Genomic DNA, 13528 nt, shown 5'->3' on the forward strand with positions numbered 1-13528 from the left:
TCCCAGCTTGCTCTTCAGATAAGTCCAGGAAAGGGGCCTTCTCCTCTGGCAGGTGCCCGGCGTGGACACCTGCCCTTGTCTGAGTGGCTGTGGGAAACAGTGGACGGATGTCGCTGACACTATGTTCCCACGGCAGGCAGGCGTCTCCCACTCCCCTCCACAGGGTCAGTGACCTTCGGTCAAGGCCTCTGATGGGGCCAAAGGCAGGCGCTGCATCACTGGGTCCCCACCAGGGGACACAGGTGGACATGCCGCTGCGTGTCCACTCCCGCACCGACCGCTGGCTGTGGTGGACGTGGGCTGATGCGGGAGGGCCTGGGCCTCTTGGGCCATAAGTTCACACCTGTATCATCTCCTGCTCGACTCCACCTCCCTCTCTCTTCTGTCTCCTGGCCCTGCCGGTCTCAGCCCTCTGCATCTTGGCTTTTCCGGGAACATTCCCGCTGACTCTGGGCTTTCCCCATGGGAAGTACCTTCCTGACTCCAGACCTGCCCTCGGGGTCACCACATCCAGGCCACGCTGGCTGCCGGTGTTCTGACGCGCCCTCTGCTCCCTTGTCCCAAGTCGTAATCATTGCGGCATCAGGACCATCTGTGACTTTTAGAAACCGCTTATGGCTGTGCCCTTCATACAGAAATCTAAAGAAACTGCCTTCCACTTTCCAAGTCTCCTCCGCGCCCCCCGGTTTTATGAGGCACTGGGCAGTCCATCTGGGTCAGTGAGTAAAGATTGCCAGCAGAGGAGCAAATGAACTCCGGTGTCTTTAAAATCAAATGAACTTCCCCTAGACAAGGACTAGACCATACGGTAGATTCATAGGCTAGGAATTGCTGGTGAAAAGGGGACATTAAAGGGTCCAGTTGAGTAACAAGCAGAAGAGGAGACAGTTTGGTCTAATCTCAGCTGTCCCTCCTTGTGTGACCTTGAACATGTGACTCACCTGTTTGGGTTTCTCTCCCTGCCTTTAAAGGGAGGATATCTGATGAATCTGTTTCTAAAACTTTCGCAAAACTGTGTGAATAATTTAAAATTGGACCAAAAAACAAGATGTGAGGTGAGGAAAAGGCAGATTCCACAGAGGAAGAGAGAAAGTGCCAGAAAGACTGCAAGAGGAGAAAGCTGAAAACAATTTGAAAACCAGAGAGCTGTAAACAAGAGGATAGGGCAGGAGGCAAGACTGGGGCGGGACAAGAGGTCCCGCAGAGAGGCCGGGCGGCCAGGTAGCAGGGGGAGCATGAGTCTCAATCTCTCTTGCTTAGAGTAACAAGCACTTTCTTGATGAGATGAGATAATGTAAGACCCACAAACATGAGAACCGTGGGAAAACAGACATGAGAAACAAAGGTGGAAAACGCACTGAAAGCACACGATTTCAGCTTAAAGGGAGATGCCCCCCTGCCAGCCCTGGAACCTCCTCTCCTCCTGGAAGCCTAGCCTCCCCTCCTGCTCCTGTGGTCAGCAGACACAGGACACGGAACTGCTCCTAGTGATGTAACCCTCAGATGGGGCTCGGGGTCCTCAGACGAGAGAAACCACACGTGGGTGGTGATGACAGATGGGCCTGGGGCAGAGGGAGCCCTGGGTGCCTGCCTGGGGTGGCCCCCAGACACTGCAGCCACCCGCCTGTCCCAAGTGCCATTCAGGGGGCTGGTGGGGTTGGGCAGATCAGCAGGGTCAAGCCAGCAGCCTCTGCAGAGCGTCCCCCTCCCCTCCTGCCCCTCCTCCCGGGTCGACCGCCCACCACCCACTCACCAGCCCAGGGTCAGCTTCTGACCACTGAAGACCAGCTGGACATGGTCGCAAACGCCTTCTCACCCTGAGAGGCAGGGGACGGGTGGGAAGACATTGGGGCGGTAGAGGTGACCCCCATCCGTCCGGATCCTGCTCCCTGGCCAGGAGTCCCCTGCCCCGCGGGCAGACGAGTCTCTAACGGCCCGTGGTCCACTCCTTGCGAGTGGCGGCCCTGCCTTAGCGCCCGTGCCAGCGGCGGAAGGTGAGTACCCTGTGCGGCCCGGCCCGCGTCCGCCCCCGCCCCTGCATGCGGAACGTGAAGCCCCGGCCGCGTCCCAGCGGCGGCGAACGCGGCGGCCCCACTGCTGTGTGGACGGCGGGGTGGAAGGGCGGCTTCTCCAACAGTCACCTTTTGTATGTTTTCTTTGCATGGGTCCTCGAGTCCATCCCAATTCTGAGCGCGGCTGCCCCAGCCTCTGTGCAGCCGCTCCACTGCTGCTGGACGTGCATGTGCTCCGGCAGCAGTTCCCCATGGACACACCCCGTTATTATGGGACGCCAGGATGTGCTAGGTACGTGGGGCCGCCCGGGGCCGGAGCTTGTTCCTGGACGCACCTGGGCCGCCGGGCAGAGGGCAGCGGTCAGTGTGGCGCCAAGGGGTCCGAGTTAGCTTCCCCGGCCCAGGAGGCATGGTCCGCACGAATGAATCCGAGGCCGAGATTCGTAGGCTGCATGATCGGAAAGCGAAACCTGCAACCTGCATGCAGCATGACAGCAGAGCGGGCGTCCCGCCCCCACCAGCCTGCGCAGACAGCCAGACCAGAACCTGGAGTGTCCCGTGGGCGGGGCCCGGAGGGGCGGGGCCTGGAGAGGGCGGGGCCGGAGAGGGCGGGGCCCAGCCCGGCTCTGCCCGGGCCGCTGCCCAGAGCCCTGCGGTCCAGCACCGACCTGGGCAGTGGCCACCCTCCAAGGGCACCCTGGGGGCCTGAGCTGGGGGACGGACAGAAGGGGGTTCACACGTGCACATTGTGGGGACCCAAGGCTGACCGCAGGCGTGTGAGCCCCTCAGTCAAAATCTAAACCGACTAGCAAACACCGTCTATCACCGGGTTGTGCAGGAAGCACACCACCCCATGGGCTTGACGAAACACAGCCTGCGCTCCGGCCAGTAGGGTCACCGGGCGTCACGGCGCTGGTGAAACCCTGCTGCCCCACACCCCCGCGTCCCCCTGCTGGCCCTGACCACACAGTTCCCCGGCTGTTCTGTCGGCCCGGGGCGCCCTAGAGACACAGCTTGGAGTTTTATCTGCAGAATGGCTGAGGCCTCGTGCATTCCTAAAAGTTGTCCGAATCGTCAGAATGAAACGTCTTTTTTGTATCACGTTAAGGGTACTTTTATAATTCTTTTTCACTTATTTGTTTGCATTTAAGTGTAATTTTAAAAGAAACGTGCTTGGAACCAAAAGAAAAAGGAGGTCTCCGTTCACACTTCATATCTGAACGCAAGACTTTCAAAGTCTACCAGTATCAGAGGGTCTGCCCCACACTTTGAAGTGGGCAGGGGCTCAGGCTCCTGGCGTGGCCCGAGCATCACGGGCGAGGCCCTCCCCTGGCACTCAAGTTGTGGAGGAGAAAGGGAGAAACTCTGGGATGTGTCTTGGGGGCCAAGGTAGAGGCCAGTCTGCAAATGCTTCCCGGGGTTGGGGGGCTGGCGCGGGGGGGGGGGGGGGGAGCTGGGGAGGGAGAGGTGCCCGCCAGCCCCTCTGCAGGCGGGCGGCGGAAGTGCGGGCGGCATAACCTGGGCCAGGGACCCCGCCCCTCCCCCGGCCCCATCGCGCAAACCCGCAGCAGCGTTACCGGGCTGGGCCCCTGGGTGCGCGTCTGCCATACTCATGTGTGACCTGCTATTCTCGACGGGAGGCGGGAAAAGGGACAGGCCGAGGTTCGGGGGCGGGGCCCGGGGAGGCTCCACGGCGAGACGCCAGTGAAAGGGGGCTTGGTGGGGTTAGTGTGGGAGAAAGTCCAAAACGCGCACATGCGGTGCCGAAACCCAATAAAAGAGAAAATCTCTGTAAAGCTGGCAGACCCCTTGAGTTTCAGGCAATATGCCTAAGAATTCGAGCAGAGGTGATGTGTATTGCTTTCAAGTGACCCGCTTTCTCTCTGGGGAGGAAATTGCAGAAGTGTAGCATAAGAAATCAGCATGTATCAGTTTTCTATTTTTAAATTTCTTTCTTTTGCCCTCCACATTTCTTTATCATTTCCCCTTTGTATGACAAAAAAGTCAAAATAAATACATTTTTAGAACCACATCTCTTTAGGCAGAAAAAAAAATTGAACTTTTTATACAAATGGGATGAGTCTCTCACATAGGTGACCCGAATCATTCCAATTTACAAATACGTGTTGCTGCTATAGATAAGGCCTAATTTAACGTTTTCATGATTTCTTTTAAAATTGAGAGTATTTTGTGCTTTACTTAACAAGTTTCCCCAGTAAAACGGTTGTGAAAGAAAGAAACGAAAAAGGCTATTAAGGAAGCCACGAAATTCTTTAAAGAACTCCCAGCCTATCAGTCTGACGTTTCGTATTAGTTTCCCAAAAGTTCAGTAAACATGTCTCTGCATGTTTCAGCTCCTGTGCTCAAAACCGGGGCAAGTCAGCCCTTTAGGGTGGGTTCAGGGAGATACTGGCCCCAGGGACGGCTCACACAGGCCGGCCGTACTTCCAGCCTGTTTGTAAGATTTAAAAAAGTAAGTACTTGACTTTATCAGGATGAGAGATCACAAGTCTCTTCAAAGCATTTTCCCTGCAGACTGCTTCTAGGGGGAGCGGGGCTGCCCTCCCTCCATGCCAGGTGCTCAGAAAGACGAGGTTGCACGCTGACTGTGAGGACTCTGGCCCCAGCACCTCAGGGGCTCGTTGGCTCCCTAGGTGGACGGAGAGATTGACCACCTCCTGTCCTGGCCCACATTATGCCAGCAGCATGCCCTGTCCCCTGAGAGTAGAGCGAGGTATCCCCGCAGCTGCCCTGGACGCCCTCCCGAGGAGTCAGCAGACTCACTGTCCCTGGGCCGATGCAATGGGGCGCACCTGTCTCAGCCTCCCTGCCCACGTCTGCAGTAACTCGGACTCACCACGAGCATTCCCTGAAGGAGAAGGCTCTCCTCTCGCGAAGAGTCATGTTTTAAACATCTTACTTAAAATAACTCTGAACCAAATCCTCATATTTATTTTCAAGAAAGAGAGGGTGTAGAATATGGAGGAAGCCCTTTAAAGATATTCTCATGAGTAATTAGGCGATAACGCAACCTCTGTGAGTAGGTTCAAGTGTCTCCGTCCCTACCGCCCCGTCTCAGGGCAGCGGTTTTGTAGATGGAGAAGAGCTACCGTAATGGGCTCTATGTCTTGAGAAGCAAAGTGTGGCCACGTTTTGTGAGGTATGCCGTGCGAGGCACAGGAAGCGTGCGATGCCTGTTGTCACGCACAGACAGCAAGCCCGCATTGGAGGGCACGTCCCCCGTCCCCTGGAGGTGTGAGCCACAGTGAGTCTCTGGGGGCAGACAGCTAAGAAAAGTCATGAGCACAGAGGACCTTCCCTGTGCAGAGGCACAGGCTCAGAGCTCGCTCTGATGTCTTAGATCTACAAAAGCCACGGACACCAAGCCTGAGAAAGGCTACTTCCACGAAATTAGAAATCCAGAAGCTTGTGAGTGGTCCAGATTTTTCCTTTTTTTAGATTTTACCTGGATTCCGCAAAACATAAACACAGTTTAAAACGTTTTATTAAGATTTTTCCACTGACATTCTTGAATGTCTATGTAAGACCAGTTTTCCAACCAGAAAAGGTCAGGTCCTAACCGAAATCACCTTCCCTCGATACTACTTGAATCCCAAGGCAAATGCAGGGTCACAGCCCAGGCACGGGACCGGGACTGTTTCTGTCTGGAGAGTGTCCCTGAGGCGCAAGTGTGGATTCTAAGGTTACGTATTCATCACCTTCTCAAGAGTGTTTTTACCAACAGCACCTTGGAGTGGCAGGGAAAAAAGACATGAAGCAAGTGTTTTATTTAGCCCAACTCTACAACTCCAACTACAGGAACTTAGACTAGACCTGGCGTGATTGTCGGTGCCAACTGACAGGAGCGAGGAGGACCCCCGGCTGGGGTGGTGGGTCTCCCCGAGGCCTGAGCACGTGAGCGCTGGGCACCGGTGCCTGCCTTGTCGGGAGTTTCCATGGAAACCAGTCAATCTCTGCTGTCATGTCTAAGCCCAGACTGCAGCACACGCTGTTGTCTGATTTTATCCACGGGGGACTTGGATGATCCCACACGGGCCTCCCTTCGTGGCAAAGACGTGCTCTTAGATGGATGGATGCAAATCGGATTTTTGTGCATCGGTTTTACACCGGCCTGTTGTCAAGGGTCCTGGAGCGGCTCTGCCTGGGAAGCTAAGACCCTTTTGTTGGATGAATCACTTCTTCACTCACTGACTTCAGAAAACTGTACTTTTGAATGTTGAGGTTTATTAAAGTGAGGGAATTTGTATGTAAAGCTACAGGTTTTTAAAAGCCTTGAAGTCTTCACCAGTGACATAAAACTGAGCACTTAGAGCTGGTGGGAGGGAGCATCCCTGAGGAACCATCCTGGGCCACCTTGTGTGGTCCAGACGTGCCACCTAAAGATGAGAACGCCAGGTCACTGCCCCTGAGAGAACCGGAGCTGGCAATGCCAGGGTGGGTGCTGGGCCTGCCTTCTCAGCCCGGGGGGAGCCCTGAGAGCTGGCCGGGCACTGGGTCAGCAGGTACGGGCAAGGGACAGGGCAGAGGGGAGGCCCCGCCTGTCTTTCCTGCAGCCCGTCCCCTTCCCCAGGGGAGGGTTCAATTGCCCCACATTCACGCGGCCAGCAGGTGGCAGACCGGGCATCCGACCCCAGCTGCCTAACTCCAAACCCTCAAAATAAAAACCCACCTTTGAAGAAAGCAGGGCCTCCTTCTGGGAATGTTTTTGTTTTCCGACACAGTGAGAGCTCTGAAAAGGAACCAAATCAGTATTTTCTGTTTTCATGATGACGAAGAACATTTTAAATGACTCTTTTTTAATCAGATGATGTATTTGTAAATGGCGTAGACACCCAAAAAATGCCCCCAAAATCCTTTTCTCTTTTTTTTGTAATTAGTAAAATCTGGTTTTCATTTGCATGATTGAGGTGTAATGCCTCACTTTAAATCTGAACAGAACGTGACAACCTCCTCCCGCCCCCACTAAAAAAAATAAAAGATACAGAAGAATTTCTACTCTTGCCTAACGGAATACATTTTAAATAAATTTGCACTAGGCACTTAAATTAGGAAGAGTTTAAGGATTTTTTTTTTTTTTTGAGCAAAAAGCAAGGCCAAATGTGTATTATTGGCTGGTAGGAACCATTTCTGTTCCTTGATACATTTTCAAAACAGAAATGTGCGTGGAGATGAGCTGCTCTTAGAATGACTTCTATTGCTTTCAAAGTCTCCTCCCCGCATGAGGGCTCTGGGGTCGGGTCAGCCCCACCTGAGGTCCCACTGGGAAACCAGCCAGTTGAGTTACTAACGCAGGAATCGTCTTGTGATCAGACTCCAGGTTTCTTAGAGCGGCCACTTTCATGACAGGTCAGCAGCTGGGCCAGGCTGTCGTTTTTGGTTCGGGGACACTGCTACACTCGTTCTGCCTCAGACTCCTGCTTTTGAACCCCAATTCCGCCTCCACACACCAAGGGCCGCTCTCCTTCTTTTCCCTCAGTGTCTTTTTCATTGCCCCCAACACAGGCTCTAAATTAGACATCCCTCCTTCCTGTGGCGTGCCCAGTGTCCACGCTGCCCCCGAGCCCTGTGGCCCCTCTCCTCTTCCCGGGACTGAAGGAGAATTAGGCAAGTTCTAGATACCAGCGGCTGGCTCCACATCCAGGTGTCAAGAAACGGCATCTGTACACTCGAACTTAGCCCCGGTTCACGAGTGCCCATCTCATCCCGGACCCGCCCCTCCGGTCCTGAGAACGTCTGTCTGCAAGCGAGGAATTTGCTGACCTTGACCCAGCAGCTAACACCCCGGGGGCTTTCCGAGTGGAATGCGAGTTGAAATCTCTCAGAAGCATTAACATTTATTAAACACTTTAAATCTGTGATTTTTGTCCTTGCCAGGAACTGAGGTGCCCACTGAGTAAGGACGGGGGCACAGGGCATGGTCTGAGCGTAACTGCTGGTAGTAATATTGTTACTAACTCATTTTATCCTTGTTTCTGGCATGTTAAAATTTAATGAAAATTTTTTCTTAATTTTTGTCCTTGATTTGTACATTCCTGGCGGGTACAAATGCAGCAGAAGTGGCTCAGAGTGAAAATGTGTCAGTGGTGCTGATGGCTCCTGAGCTGGCAGACGGAGGGAGTTACGTGGGGGCCGTGACTGTCAAACCCTTCCAAACACACTTCCTCCCGGTAGCAAACGGCGACGTGGTAGTTAAGAAACGATGAAGTCGCCTGGTGAGGTTTAAGCCCAGGCTGTCGGCATCGTGAGCTAAGCTGTCCCGGCTGACCTGGCCTAACTGACCGAGGGTGATCCGTGCGCTGCTCGAGGTGGCTAAATGGACCAGGGTTTTAAGGGAAATCAAACCTGCCTGAGTGCCGCAGGAGGGCCCGGAAGCCAGTTGATCTGATCCGCAGGGGCAGGCCCAGGCGGTGCCCACCCTGGCCTCGGGGGTCAGCAGGCACAGGACGGGGAGGGGTCCGGGTGACGGGGCCCGCAGTCACGCCGGGGCTTCACGTTTAGACGAAGACCAGTCTCAGGCCACCGTGTGCATCTCTTCCTGCCAAAATCTCGCATCGGGTGTGGGTCTGTAAAACTCGCCCTTAAAGCGATGAGATGGGCGGGGGACGTGGGATGCTGGGGGCACAGAGACCTGGGAGAGTAGCCCAGGCACCGAGGCTGTGGCAAGGCTGATGGCCAGAGGTCCCTTGTCCCCCGACCGTGCAGTGGGCGGGAGAGGAGGAGGGGGACACACCGCCACCTGCCGGGTGAGCAGCCCGACCTGCCTCCTTCCCCAGGGGCGCCCCGTGTTAAAGGGTGTGTCTGAGCAAATAGGAATGCTCACCGTTTGGGGGTTTTCTTTCTTTCCAGTAAATGCCAATCTGCACTTGTGATTGCAGGTGCCCCACCCCTGGCTGCGACGGCTCCGGGCACATCACCGGCAACTATGCGTCCCATCGGAGGTACGTGCAGCTCCCGAGACCCTCCCCTCCTCCGCCCCCGCGCGCGGGACCGCGGGCCGGCTTCCGCACTGGGCCGAGCCGCCGCCACTGGTAACGTGAGGGCCAGGCGCCCTGGGCACAGAGCACTGTCCCTGCCATGGGCCTCGCCCAGAACTCGAGCTCAGAACCACGGACCCCTCCGAGGCTCCCGCCCTAGTGCCCCGGCTCCTTCTGCAGGAAACGTTTCTCCGTCACCTGGTAACACATCTTTCTCAATTGGAAAGGGGCAGGAAAAAGACGCGGGACAGCCTAAGGTCCCTGAGGACAGCCATCGAGCGGCAAGCGTCCTAATCCCACGGGGAGCTGATCTCTTAAACATTGAAATTTGAGCCCCAAGCCTGTACGGTTCTCACACACAGAGACCAGCAGAGCCTGGCACAAGGTGCCTGGCCTCGCGATCCCCAGGCCCCGCCCGCCCCTCCGCGCGCGTTCCTAGAGCACAGCGTGGAGAGGCAGCCGCATGAGAACTCAAGAAGTCTACGCCGCTGCCACTCGCTCGACATTTTCTGAGCATCTGCGTTGCACCGGGCCCTAAGCTAGAGGTGAACTGAAAGAATCGTTTGGCACAATGTCTACGCAAGGCGGGTCTAGACCCTGTGGCCTGGAGCGAGAACTCCTTGTCGTGCTTGGTCGGGAACCACAAGCCCAGGTAAGGACGAGCGCCCGGATGAACCGAGATGCCCTGGAGGTGACGTCGTCAGCGGTGGAAAGCAGTGCAGCGTCGAACAAAGAAATAAACCGCCTTACGGGGTAGCCGTCGCCTCCCTGCTAAGATCAGATTATAGCATGGGCAGTCGGGGCAGGATGAGCACCTCTGCTCTAAATGCTTCCTCACCAAGGGGAGGGGAGAGGAGGGGAAGAAGGAGGAGAGAGGGGAGTCAGGACAACGGGGGGGGGATCAGCCCCACAGGCTGACCCCTCCCCCCAGCAGGGGGACCGCGTGGGTCAGGGTGGCCCTACACTGTGTGGTCACCGAGCCAGCAGGTCCCAGGGTCCAGGGGCCGCTCCCTGGCTGGCCGGCCCTTGTGGCTCAGGGACAGAGCTCGCATGGGGCTCAGTTCCCCACTAAGGTCCTCCTGCCAGTCTTGGCTTCCGTGTTCGCTTCCCACCCGTTCGGGGGCACCGGTTACATAGCACAGGTCAGGGAAAGGCATGAACTCTGAACAGCAACAAGGAGAACTGGAGGATGCGACTTACAGGCGGCTCTTCCCACTCACCCGATGAGAACGCCCCACTCTCTAGGCCAGCTGTCCATCTGGGCATGGTGGCGCTGGGGCCGGGTCAATCTTCCCTGCGTGCGCTGCCCTGTGCATAGCTGGGTGTCAGGCAGCAGCCCCGGCTCTGCCCACTGGACGCTGGTGGCGCTGCCCTCCCCCTTCCTGACAACCAAAGATGTCCCCGGGCGCGTCTCCATGTTCGCACTGGCGACACCAGAGTCAAGAAGGGTCGTGCTGGTCCCGCAGGCAGGTCAGAGCCAGCCACTGCGTCATGAACGAGGAGGACAGTAAATACCTCAAAGCTACCGCTGGGGTGGGACCGCTGGTTCTGAGAAAGTAAAATAAAATAGCGCAAAGCTCTAGTTAAACGTCTGAGTCAAGCACATTTTACGCCACTCTTAATTTTAGTTGATCTCAGAACTTACCTCAGTCCTCACACAGCCAGAAATTCCACCGCAGAATAGTGTCTGCAAACTAACAGTGAACATTTATGGGCTATTTCATCTCCAAATGTCTGTTTTCCGACTGATTTTGAGGGGAGGGTGGCATTCTGGAAACTTATTCTTAGTTTCAACATCTGTGCGCATTTAACTTACAAATGGTGGACGTTGGTGTAGCAGAAACTTGTGAACACGAGGTAGTTTAAGCTTGGATTCAAGCTGCACTCTGTGCCCAGCGTGCACACTTACAGGGTTAGTCTGTAGAGCTGGTTTTCAGCAAATGTGAACACTTTAAACAGCCCTGCAGGGGTTGGCACGTTAAAAGTCGAGCACATTCCTCGATATCGCTTGTCGTAGAAATAACTTCCCGAGCACAGATCGAGTGGGGATGAGCCCTTGGCTGAGCAGAAACGGGGCCCAGGGTGACAGGCCCCGGGCACACCGAGCACTGGCGACGGACACAAGGGACCCCCAGGCCTGATGACTCCTGAAGGTCTTAAGTACCTTTCCCGGTTAATCTCAGGCTGTCCACTTCCCGGGGTCATGAGGTGGTGCCGCCGGCATGCAGACCACAGGGAACCGCCTCTCAGGAGCAGGCGCTCCCCCTGATGGATCCTCGGAGAGGTACAGCGGCTCACAGACTTCTTGGTTTCCTGCGCGCGTGGAAGTGTGTTTGCACCGTGCTGTGGCCTGAGTGCGCAGTAGCGTCATGTCTGGAGAGCAGCGTACAGACCCTCATTTAAAAACGCTTTGCTGCTAAAAAGAGAGCCAACCATCCTCTGAGCCTTCAGCAAGTTGTCATCTCTTTGTAACAGTAACACCAAGGGCCACTGACCACCGATGGCCAGAACAAACACAGGCCCAGCGGAGAAGCTTGAAACACGCGAGGACGGTTCAGAGGCAACACAGAGAAGCGAGGGGAGCAGACGCTGTTGGAAAGCAGCTCCGACAGACCTGCCGGACGCAGCTGCCCAGAGGCCTCACCTCGTGCACGTGCAGCGTCCACCGGAGCGCAGTGCAGCGACGTGCGGCCCACGGAGGTCTCCGAGCCCCTCCTGGGGCTGAGGAGGGGAGCAGAGTCGCGGCACTGGGACCCCCGGGTCCAGGTGAGCAGCGTGGCCGTGGCCCCCGCCCTCCCCCTCCGGCGGATGCACACGTTCAAATTCCGTCCCCGGCCCGGGAGGGCCCCACTCCCTCCTGCAGCTGAACAGCCCGCCCCGGGCACCACCCGGGGACTTTCGGAAGTCTGCCTTTCGCCACCAGCCTCAGCGCCACACCGAGCAGCAGGCAGCCTCGCTTCTCTGCACTGGAGGAAGCCGATGCTGAGTGGGTCGCTACCTGTCGGAGACAGAGCCCAGCCGGAGTGGCCGCTGCCAGTGCCAGGTCTCGTGTGGAGCCCAGTGCCCCGACGGCCCGTGGGGGGGCCTGCAGTCGGCCCCCAACAGGATGGGGGGCCCAACCCGTCCCCCCGACGAGGTCTGATGTGTGTCTGCTTTTGTCTGCGTGGTGATGGGGGAGAGGTTTCCTGTCTCTGTGTCGTCTCTGAAGCTCTCCTGATTCACTTTCCTCCATGCGGCTGACCGTCTATGATGTCCTATCAAAAGCCCGCCACCAAAAGCTCTGTCCTCAGTAGTGAGGCCTCCTTGGCCACTGCGCAGGCAGACGGGGCCCAGCTGTGTCTGCCTTCTCACCTTCAGACGACAACAGAGAAATCTGTCTCATCAGCTCTCCCTCCAAGACCCCGTTTCCAGGCCTCTTTTTTCTTTTCCTGACTCTTCTCTGGGCAGCTGTTTTCTGCAGTTTCCACACCTGCTGGTGCGGTGACGGCTCAGCACGACCCTCCCACACAGGACGCCCAGGAGCATCTCTCGCCCTGTCACCCGCTACGCATGGCGACAGACCCAGAGCCGGGAGCCGGCGCACCAGGGCAGAAGTGGCCCAGGTCTCACAAACGGTGATGCCGCACGAATCTGCCCCACCTCCACCCGGGAGTCCCTCGCAGCCCCACAGAGCAGCACGGCCCTAGGGCTCCGGAATGTTCTGTGACAGCCGAAGACAGCTGCACGGAGCACGTGCGACACACCCAGAGCGTCCCTGAGCACACGGCACGTGCACCTCACGCCCACAACCACACGTGAGGGGGTGGGACAGCGCAGAAAGCCTGCGTCCCCCGCGGCCAAGCCCAGTTTCTCTGGGGGCACCTGCCCTCCTGACAACACCTGCCCCCAGGGAACAGCATCCCACTCTGCCAGCCTGCCCGCTGCGCCCTGGGACACACAGCAAGGGCCCCAGGGGCCCGGCTGCCGGGAGGCCAACCGTCCCCTGTCCTGGGAAGATGTGGAAACAGGCTTGAGAAGACACAGACGCCCACAAGGAGTGTGCCCCCCTGGGCTCCCATCCCAGGCACAAAACCCAGACATGAGACAGTCTCAGGGAGCGCTGGCCTAGCCCACCCGCGGGGCTCTTCCTCTGGACAGTCTCCCATCCACCTCTGGCTCAGCTGCGGACACCGGCCGCCCCCTTGCTGGTCAGGAGGCCGCAGGGCCCAGGCCCTCACTGCCGCCTACTCTGCCCCGCCCCAGGCTGCTCTTCCACCCGAGAGGCAAGGCTTCTGAAAGGGCCCCCACATCTCTACCCCTTCAAGCAGAGGTGCAGACGCACGTGGCCCTGCGTCGATGATCCAGGACTTGTGGGCAGGGCGGTTGCTATTGCGGAAACTTAGCCGTTGAGAACAGAATTGCAAACCTCAGCCCAGAAGCCTAGAACCCTGGGAAAGCCAGTAAATGTTTGTCAACTGCCTAATACGTGTCAGAAGTGGTGACAGTGAGGGGCCCAGTCTTCAGGGAATAAACAGTCTAACG

At 56.9% G+C, this 13528-nt stretch overlaps 1 protein-coding gene across 1 annotated transcript in view; it reads left to right on the forward strand.

Annotated features, from left to right (window-relative positions):
- Positions 1 to 13528, forward strand: part of MYT1L (myelin transcription factor 1 like) — a 296223-nt gene that overhangs the window by 255847 nt on the left and 26848 nt on the right. Inside the window, exon 19 of the mRNA XM_072938278.1 lies at positions 8909 to 8971. Within this exon, the coding sequence (XP_072794379.1) occupies positions 8909 to 8971 (63 nt within the window). The remainder of the gene's footprint in view (positions 1 to 8908; positions 8972 to 13528) is intronic.

This window comes from Vicugna pacos, chromosome 15 (genome assembly GCF_048564905.1).
Source record: "Vicugna pacos chromosome 15, VicPac4, whole genome shotgun sequence".
NCBI classification, from domain to species: Eukaryota; Metazoa; Chordata; class Mammalia; order Artiodactyla; family Camelidae; genus Vicugna; species Vicugna pacos.